This window comes from Vicugna pacos, chromosome 19, assembly GCF_048564905.1.
Source record: "Vicugna pacos chromosome 19, VicPac4, whole genome shotgun sequence".
In the NCBI taxonomy this organism is placed as follows: Eukaryota; Metazoa; Chordata; class Mammalia; order Artiodactyla; family Camelidae; genus Vicugna; species Vicugna pacos.
The window spans coordinates 27,338,954-27,347,925 of NC_133005.1; the positions used below are offsets into that span (position 1 = coordinate 27,338,954).

General features: G+C 45.6%; 1 protein-coding gene and 1 long non-coding RNA gene across 3 annotated transcripts in view; one reads left to right on the plus strand and one right to left on the minus strand.

The window, feature by feature from the left end:
* Positions 1-2,013, minus strand: part of LOC140687424 (uncharacterized) — a 15,700-nt gene extending 13,687 nt beyond the window's left edge. For both annotated transcript variants that reach the window (XR_012061711.1, XR_012061710.1), the window contains exons 1-2: positions 1,920-2,013; positions 719-810 (exon numbers count right to left, since the gene is read on the minus strand). This is a non-coding gene — a long non-coding RNA (uncharacterized lncRNA). The remainder of the gene's footprint in view (positions 1-718; positions 811-1,919) is intronic.
* A 107-nt stretch (positions 2,014-2,120) lies between these two features.
* On the plus strand, positions 2,121-8,387 carry RAB5IF (RAB5 interacting factor). Its single transcript, XM_006202574.3, has 4 exons — positions 2,121-2,456; positions 3,967-4,070; positions 6,491-6,620; positions 7,859-8,387. The coding sequence occupies exons 1-4, from the start codon at positions 2,343-2,345 to the stop codon at positions 7,898-7,900; spliced, it is 390 nt and encodes a 129-aa protein (XP_006202636.1). The 5' UTR covers positions 2,121-2,342; the 3' UTR covers positions 7,901-8,387.
* Positions 8,388-8,972: the final 585 nt, after the last annotated feature.

The window sequence follows — 8,972 nt, forward strand, 5'->3', positions numbered from 1 at the left end:
TTGCAACATCATGGATGGATACTGAAAGCATTATGTTAAGTGAAATAAGTCAGACAGAAAAAAATACTTTACGATCTCACTTATATGTGGAATATTTTTAAAACAATAAAAAAATTTAAAACTCATAGAAAAAGAGATCATACTTGTGGTTGTGAGAGGCAGAGGGAGAAGGGAGAGGAAATGGAAGAAGGTGGTCAAAAGATACAAACTTCCACTTATAAAATAAATAAGTACTAGAGATGTAACATACAACATGTGTACTATACCTAACACTGCCACACAATATACAGGAAAGTTGTTAAGAGAGTAAATCCTAAGAGTTCTCATCATAGAAGAATTTTTTTTCCTTTTTCATATTCTTTTGTTTGTATTTTATCTATCTGAGAAGATGGATGTTAGCTCATCCTACTGTGGCAATCATTTCACAGTATATGTAAATCAAACCATCATGCTTAAACTTACACAGTGATGTAGGTCAATTATTCTTCAATAAAACTGGAAAAAAATTATTCAGGCTGATTCTCCCCATCCTTCCCCAGTTTGTGGCTTTATTCTTTAGCCAACTGGTTTCATCTCCTGGAATGCTCTCTTCCCTTCCCCTCCCTCTTCGCCTTCTTAACTCCTACTCTTCCCTCAGACTTCAGTCTTCTCTGACTGTCCTAGATCAGACTCTCCATTACAAATCTTTTCCCCCAGACTCAGCAGACTAAAAACGTACCTTTTCTGTCTTTGTCCATGGGCAAAGTATTCTTCCAACATTCTATGACAGAATGATCAGTCTGCCTCCATCCTTGCATGCCACCAGGGAATCTGTAAAACAGATTTTCTATCAATGGTACACATCTAAGCTGGAGTGAGCTGGTTAGGCTTTACCATAGTTTTTGATTACGGGAGGAAAATTGGTTCAGAGGAGGGATTGCTGTTAAGAACAAGATCCATGTGGAAGTTAGGACTAAAAGTGTATACCTATGTCAGGTATATGGCCGTCCCACTAGGTCCAAACAGAGTAACGTCTACGCAGTGTGGACTTTTGAGACCCATACCCACTCAATGTACTGAATGAGATAAAACAGCTATGGTATTCTGGAAAAGCATCCTAGGAGATTCTGTTGTTCACCCAAAGTGGAGAACTACACGTGAATTTTGACAGATATGCAGGGGATGTTCTGATATTACTGTTTTGTTTTGTTTTTGTTTTTAACACTTAAAGCTTAAGGTTAAGAGTGCAGATATTGAAGTCAGATCCAAGTACTAGTTGACCGATTCTGGACAAGTTACTTTGCCTCTATAAACCCATCCACACAGGATTGATGTGCCTAGTTATACAGGACAGTGCACATGGCACCACCTGCATAGCTTACTGACACGCTGATTATGGGCACCATCCCCAGAATTTCTTATTCAGTGGGTCTGCGGTGGGGTCTGAGAATTGTATCTCTAATCAAGTTCCCAAGTGATGCAGCTGCTGCTGGTCCTGAAACAGACTCTGTGACCCACTAATCAAGCCCATAGTGAAGACACAAACAGATAAATGCTCAAATATTCTGATACCTAATAAAGTACTCTCTCCGCTTCACTTCCCTGAGGACTCCTCAGTTGATTCCAACATGGTACATAGCCTTAGAAAATCATTCCCCCTCTTTGAATCTCAGGGCTCACATTTGCCAAAAGAGGGTGCTAGGCTTGAGGAGACACTAAGCTATTACAGAAAAGAATTAACTTCCTGAGCAAGGTCCTACGGGACTTGCTGGGTTAGAGGAGAAAACGAGTAGGGGCTAAATTCTGAGGGGCAACTTGGGGCTCCCGGGGAGCAAGGATGGGGCGCGAAAGGACGCCTCGGGGGAAACAGAGTCGCGTTCTGCCCCGCTGCCCGAAGGGACAAACTGTGGCGGATTGGGCGACGCTCATGTCTAACCAACCTCCGCTTTCGCCTCAGACACCGTTCGTCAGTCTCCACAGCGCCTCCTCGCGCTTGTGTAGCTGTCCCCACCAAGATTGTCCCTTCATTCTCACCCTACCGCGCGGCTGGCGGCAGTTGCCGTCACTTCCGCCGCGCGTAGAGCGTTTGCGCCGGAGCGACGGCTGCGCGGCCGCCGATTGGCTGCGTGAATACGTCGTGCGGCGCTGAGTTGCTCCGCCCTCCGAACTCCCGGTCTCGGCCGAGCGAGCAGAGTTGGGCGGCTTGGCCAAGTGAGGGCATCCGCAGGCGCAGCACGGAACACATCAGCTGATCCTGTCGCTGCCGCTGCCGCCGCCGCCCAGCTCGCCACGACCCCAAACCCCCGACCCCTTATAGCTCGGCCCGCGCGCCCCAGGCCCGGCCCGGGCGGCGCGACGGGAGGATGAGCGGCGGGCGGCGGAAAGAGGAGTCGCCTCAGCCGCAGCTGGCCAACGGGGCCCTCAAAGTCTCTGTCTGGAGCAAAGTGCTGCGGAGCGATGCGGCCTGGGAGGACAAGGTGCGGTGGGACCTGGCGAAGGCGCACATTCGAGGAGCCGGCTGGGACTCGGGGACTAATGGACAGGCCGAGCCTGCCTCTGCCCCCGTCCGGGTGCGGCCGAATGTTCGGGATGGTGGGGCAGGTGGCCCGAGGGTGTCGGGACGAACTTGGCGGGCCTGGGCCTGACGGCCCGGCTTGAGGCTCACCACAGAGTGGCCTAAGGGTGAAGCCAGCAGCAAGGAGTGGGCAGAAGAGTTGCCACCCGTCCGGTCGAGTGACTGAACGGCGTGTGAGCTGAATTCGATTCGATCTCTGACTTTTTCTCTCAGTAGCATCTTGAATAAGTGACTTCTTTTATCCGAATTAACTACTTGCCACTGTCGTTAGCACGAACAGTACGGTAACAGACTTACACTAAATATTTGCTACGTGTCAGGCGCTCCCTGTGTTTCATCTCACTCAAGGCTCAGAACAACTCTGAAGCAGGGTGCCGTGGTGCGTTAAAGCGTTTAGCACATAGCGAGGCTCACTACATGTGAGCTGCCATGGCTTTACTGTAGAATGAGAAAACTGAATACCTTAGTAATTCAGAGAGGAGAGACTGAGACCATCTTCCGGATGGGAGGAGGGATGGAGAGAAACCACCAAATGTGTGTGAGGAAATGGTTGGGGGGCTTAAAGATACCCTTACTGGTCACGCTCTTTCAGAAGATCTGAGTGTAAGCACTTCCCCAACCCTGCTCCATGATGTGGAAGGAACCATCACAAGCAGCTTGATTACAGTTGGCTTGAAAAGAATGTTCTATTTGCAGTGTTTCCCTTGTTTTTTTAGACTGATGAAATAGGTTTTCCTGGAGTTCCTGTAAAGGGGTTGGGGATGGGAGGCACTTCCTGATGGTGCCCTCCTCCTGCCCCGAGTCCTCCCGAGCTCTTGTGAAACCTTTCTGATTTGCTGTGTCATTTCTTTCTTTCCTTGTATAAGGACTGGTTTATGCAATCTAGGGCAGGTCAGAAACTTGAGTCTTCCATGTTCTTATTTGAAAATTAGGTATATTGGCACCTGCCTCTAGCACTTTTTGTTTCTAATCCTTTCTCTCCTTTGACTTACTTAAAATTCAATGTGTAGGTAGGTGGTGCTGAATTGGTTAACAGTCAGCCCCTCTGCTTGTGGTCAGTCTGTCCGGGTCTCCCCAGGTCAGATAAGAATTTTCCTGTAGCAGGAAACACAGTTACTACTACAGCCATTTTATTTTTTCAGCTTCTGAAAAAAAAAAGATTTTTCTAAAAGTTTTATTTAGAGCACAGGCCCTGGAAGTCATCCCTTAAGATAACTATTATATCTCTTTTTTTTTAAATCTCATTTTATTATAAGAAGCTGTGGAAATTAGAGAACCATATACCACTGCTTTGGGGGAAAATTCCCCTGGAAGTTGGGTTTAGCAGAAAGCTTTTTTATTCTTCATCTATTACAAGAGGCACTCTTGTGGCACCCGCTCCAGATAATACATGCATTCTCTCTTTTCTACAGGATGAATTTTTAGATGTAATCTACTGGTTCCGACAGATCATTGCTGTGGTCCTAGGTGTCATTTGGGGAGTGTTACCATTGCGAGGTTTCTTGGGAATAGCAGGGTAAGTCTTAGGTATCTTGCATGTTCATGGTATCATTTATTTTCAAAGAGAGATTTTATTTTCCTTTTTTTTGGAAAAGTCCATTGCTCCTCTGGAGGATATGTGTGTGTGCGTGTGCATGCGCAAGCAAAAAGCTGGCCCCATGATGGCATTCCTAGGTCTGGTGCATCGCTCCTTAGTTCAGCAGGCCTGGGAGCATCTTAGGTTAGGCATGTCACCTTTCCAAAGATCTTGGCCAGTTCATTCATTCATGGGTCCAGAGTGACCTCATGCAAGAGGTTGCCATATTGCCTGTTGGTAGCAGACATCTAGCTCTGGCATGACCTTTGTGTCTATGGAAGTTTGGCAAGTGGAAGAGCTTCTGTACTTAATGACCACTCCCTGTGCACTGTGTTGGATGTTCTGAATCTTGGTGTTGTCGGAAATTGTCTTAGGTCTCTGCATTTTATAGGCAGTGAAAAAGTAGGAAATTGGTCTCTCCATCTTTTACTGTGCTCCTGTGGCCAGTGACAGCACAGTTGACACCAGCCTCTGGTCATGGCTCAGCTTTTTAACAAGCCACTGAAAGTGAGTCTGCATGCCCACTAGATTGAAGTAAAAGTATTTGTGGGAGTTGTCTTAAGATAGGAATTGTGGGAAGTTATGGTGGAAGTGGACAGGCAGGCCTCTGGCCTTTTCTCTTTTCACACAGGGAATACAAACTGTTAAACCGATGGAAAATCACGTAGATTGTTCTAATTGTGATCACATCTCATCATTCCCTTGCTTTGGGGTGAACTTATTTCAAACTCATTTGAGTTGCCTATTCTCTCAGAAGATAACCCGAAAGGAAACTCTCCTAGAGGTTTTTGATTTATGATACTGAGCAAAACATTTGTCCAAGAAAACCAGTGTGGGTTCATCCCCTGCCTGATTTTTAACAAAGCAAACATTTGATGAGGACTGATTGAGGGTGATGAGACACAGGCAGGACCTGGGGTTCATAGAGGTCCTCCCAGGTTGGAAGTGGTATATAGATACATTTTTAGAATTGGTCACCCCATTTGAGCTTTCTATTTAAAAAACAAAAACAAAAACAAAACCTCAGAGAAAAGGAAAATGCCGGAGAAGGGGGAAGGCAATCTAAAAGCAAAGGGGGTCCTCTTGTCTTCCCCAGGCCACTTTTCTAGGAGAGGATGATGCTGGTTCAGCTGCCCTGCACCTATCCTGCCCTGCAGGATTCCTAACAGATTTCTTTGAAGTCGCCCAATCTGGGAATAATACAGCAAAGACTTGAGCTAGTCTAGTATCTTTCCCACTATGGCAGATGAGTAAGGCTGCACAGAGACTTTTTTTGTTTTCACTTTATAGAAAGCTCTGGATTCAAATTCCAGCTCTGCCAGTTTGAAGCTACATAATTTTGGGCTCACTTTCTGAGGCTGATTTTCCTTATCAAAACAGGGCAATAAAAGTGCCTTCCTTGTGAGATTGATGTGTGACTTTGATGAGATAATGCAAATAAATTGCTAAACATAGTACTTAGTACATCATAGGTACTCCATGCAGGGTTCACTGCAGTTGTATGATTAGGTTTACAAAGAGTGATAAAAATATGACTATTTCTCAATAGACAAGAAATATAAGAAATGAGGTGTTTGGAGTGAATTCACCTTGGAGTGGCTTACCCATCATGCCACTTTCTCAGGACTGCTTGTTTTCTAGAGTTCATTCCCACACTGTCCTACCAGAGCCAGTTTCTCTCACTCCAAATAAATCCCTTCCCTCTTTTGGTTGGCACCTTTTCCCCTGCTCTTGGAAAGGGCCCAAGGACACTGATTTTTCCACATAAACTCCCTCCCTCCATCTGTCTGACCCAGTTGCCTGGGCTTAGGGCGGGACTGCTCTGGTGCTCAGTTCTAGTGATCGTGTCCTCCCCACTTCCTGCCTTCACTGCCCTCTATCTGGACCCCAACTTGGCTTCTCCTGGTTTCTGGCATGGCCACCAGTTAGGGCCTCTTAAGGTAAAACCATTTCCTCAGGTCTCATTATTTATAATTTGCCTGGGAACTGAGTGTGATAGTTGTGTTCTGTCTGCTGAAGTTTTGCATTATTGGAGAGGGCCTCTGTTCAGCCCTTCCTGCTCCTCCTGTCTCATAGAGCTTGGCATGTGGTTAATAAGTGCTCAGTGAATGCTAGTTAAAACTTTTTAAATTTAGTTTTGCAGGTGAACTAAAAAGAATTGCTCATTCTTCAAGTCCCTAGCTCAACCAAGTGGGCAGCTCCATTGAGGGCCTAGGCATTTTCATGTATTATTTCACTTGCCCCCAGAATACAGTTAATAGTGCAACATCAAGTGCCCTGATAGGGCTGGACTGTGTTGGTGGGCGTTGAGTCTTCTAAGCTTACAGTTTGTGTTTGGTACTTGTCCTCCCTTGCTCCAGATTCTGCCTGATCAATGCAGGAGTCCTGTACCTGTACTTCAGCAACTACCTACAGATAGATGAGGAAGAATATGGCGGCACATGGGAGCTCACCAAAGAAGGGTTTATGACATCTTTTGCCTTGTTCATGGTATGTGTAGCTAATTTTACTGCAAGTTTTGTCATTTCATGAGGGGTCAGTCAAAGGGAGCCCCGTGATTAAGTTACACTGTGTGACTTGGGTATCATTTTTTAAGACTCCTAAAGCTGGAAGGCATGTTCTTTTTCCAGTAATGTTGTCCCAAAAGATGAGGTGTGATAGATACACTGTGTAGTCTGCCTGTGGTATGCAAATCCAGGGCTCATTGTCAGCTTCTATATCTGACTTTCAGCTCTGGCTGCACATTAGAAACTGGGAAACTTTTACAAATACATTCGTAGCATTATCCATAATTGCCAAAAAATGCAGACAACTATCACCTGATGAATGACTAGGTAAAATGTTGTATACTATACAATAGAGTATTATTTGGCCATAAAGAGGAATGAAGTACTGGTACAGGCTACCACATGGATGAACCTTGGAAACATTATGCTGGGTAAAAGAATCCAGACACAAAAGACCACGTATGGAATGAGTCCATTTATGTGAAATGTCCGGAATAGGCAAATCCACATGGATAAAAAGTAGATTAGTGGCTGCCAGTGGCAGGGGGTGGGAGGGGAAATGGGAAGTAACTGATAATGGGAACAGGTTTTGTTTTGAGGGCAATGAAAGTGCTCCAGAGTGTTTCCACAACTCTGTGAATATACTAAAACCCTCTGAATTGTATACTTTAAAAGGATGAACTTTATGGAATATGAATATATCTCAAAGTTTTGTTTATTTATTTTCTTAATAGACCCTAGCCCAGACCAATAAAATCAAAATCTCTGGGAGGTAGTGCCTGGGCGTCTCTCTCTCTCTCTGTTTTTAAAGGTCCCAGAGATTGCAGAGGTTAGCCAGTTTAAGAACCTGTGCTTTATTTGATACGAAGCTGACGGTGTGATGGTGGTTTTGTTTTCACATTTGCTGCTAATCCTAACACTTAATAGCAGTGCAGTTTGCTTTACCTGTATCATTTCCACATCTATAACACTCTGGTTGCTCTTTGGCAGGGGAAGAGACTTGTCCAGGGTCGCTTTGGGAGCAGGAAGATAGTCCTGGGCTCTATTAGAGAAAGCTTGATTTCGGTGAAATTATGTAAGCCCCCAAGCAGCTTATGCATTGGATAGCCCCTGGGAAGCCCACAATGCACACATTTTTAGAGCATTTTTGTTCTGTGGAATGAAGCCTGTGTTGACCCTGTTGGTCAGGGGACTTACAAACATTGCTTGTTTCCTCTCTAGGTCATTTGGATCATCTTTTACACTGCCATCCACTATGACTGATGATGTACAGCCCCTGCTGCTCCAAAGGGGCCTCTTAGTTACAGCACAGAAACATGATTGCCAGGGCACCCAGCCACATGGAACTTGGAAGACCCATGTTTCCTGGACCAAGAATCAGTGTGTTGGGCGTCAGGTGTTTTCTGCAAAGGTTGTGACCTGAAACTTTTTAAAGAACCATCCGCCTTTTGGGGAAGCATTTCTGAATTGTCTATCACCAACCATTTCTTCTTGGATACCATCATGAAACATTGTTTGCAGATTGGAGCTGTCCTTTAATTTGATGCACCTCTGGATCCGGATGAAACATTAAATTGTCTTCCTTCTCCATCAGGTGTACAGTTTTTAAACTATCATTGGCATTTCAAGTCTTCTGAAAACAGTATGGCAATATGTGAGTGGTCCATAGCACAGTATAAGCAGCTTCTAATAACAGTTTTCATTGTAGAATGTTTTCAGATACTTGAATAAATCAGATCTTTAATTGAGACCCTGTTGATGGTCCATGATAAAGCCTTTCCCACCTAACCTCTAGCTTTAGAACCGAGTAGGCGCACTAGAGGTGGTGCTTCCCATCCTTCTTCCCTCTCCTTCCTCTCCCTGCTCCCTTAACCAGCACCAGCCAGGCCTCTTTCCCTTCAGGGGCAGCAAGGAAATCAAGGGCTGGAGTTGTTATAGGCTGTGGCCTTATCTTTGTGGAGAGAGGCTTACCACCTTCGGTGCTGCCCTGATGCTCCTGCCCAGCACTGAGAAATGTGACTGATCTCACTGCAGTGCTAGACTCAAATGGTGTCATTTTGCATTTGGCCACAAGGTGGCAAGGCTGTTGTAGCCAGGAAAGCTTAGTCACGTTCCAATGATAAGCCACAAAATGAAAGCTGAGACCTAGGACTGTCCAGAAAAGGGGCTTAATGGGGAAGGGACATCAAGGACCTGGACTGTAGGAGGTCCTACTCTGTGGTCAGGTGGAAGCGGGACAGCCCAGTTCCTGCTGCTGTGGTAAGTCACCCATCCCCTCTGCTTCCTCTCCCTTCTAGGCTGCAGTCCTACCTTTTGAGGTGTGGTGGCATTCTGA

Bases quoted from the DNA above. Each gene is read 5' to 3' on its own strand.
- RAB5IF (XM_006202574.3), top strand. From the start codon at position 2,343: ATGAGCGGCGGGCGGCGGAAAGAGGAGTCGCCTCAGCCGCAGCTGGCC. The intron at 2,457-3,966 runs GTGCGGTGGGAC...TCTTTTCTACAG, and splicing joins ATGCGGCCTGGGAGGACAAG to GATGAATTTTTAGATGTAAT. The intron at 6,621-7,858 runs GTATGTGTAGCT...TTTCCTCTCTAG, and splicing joins CATCTTTTGCCTTGTTCATG to GTCATTTGGATCATCTTTTA.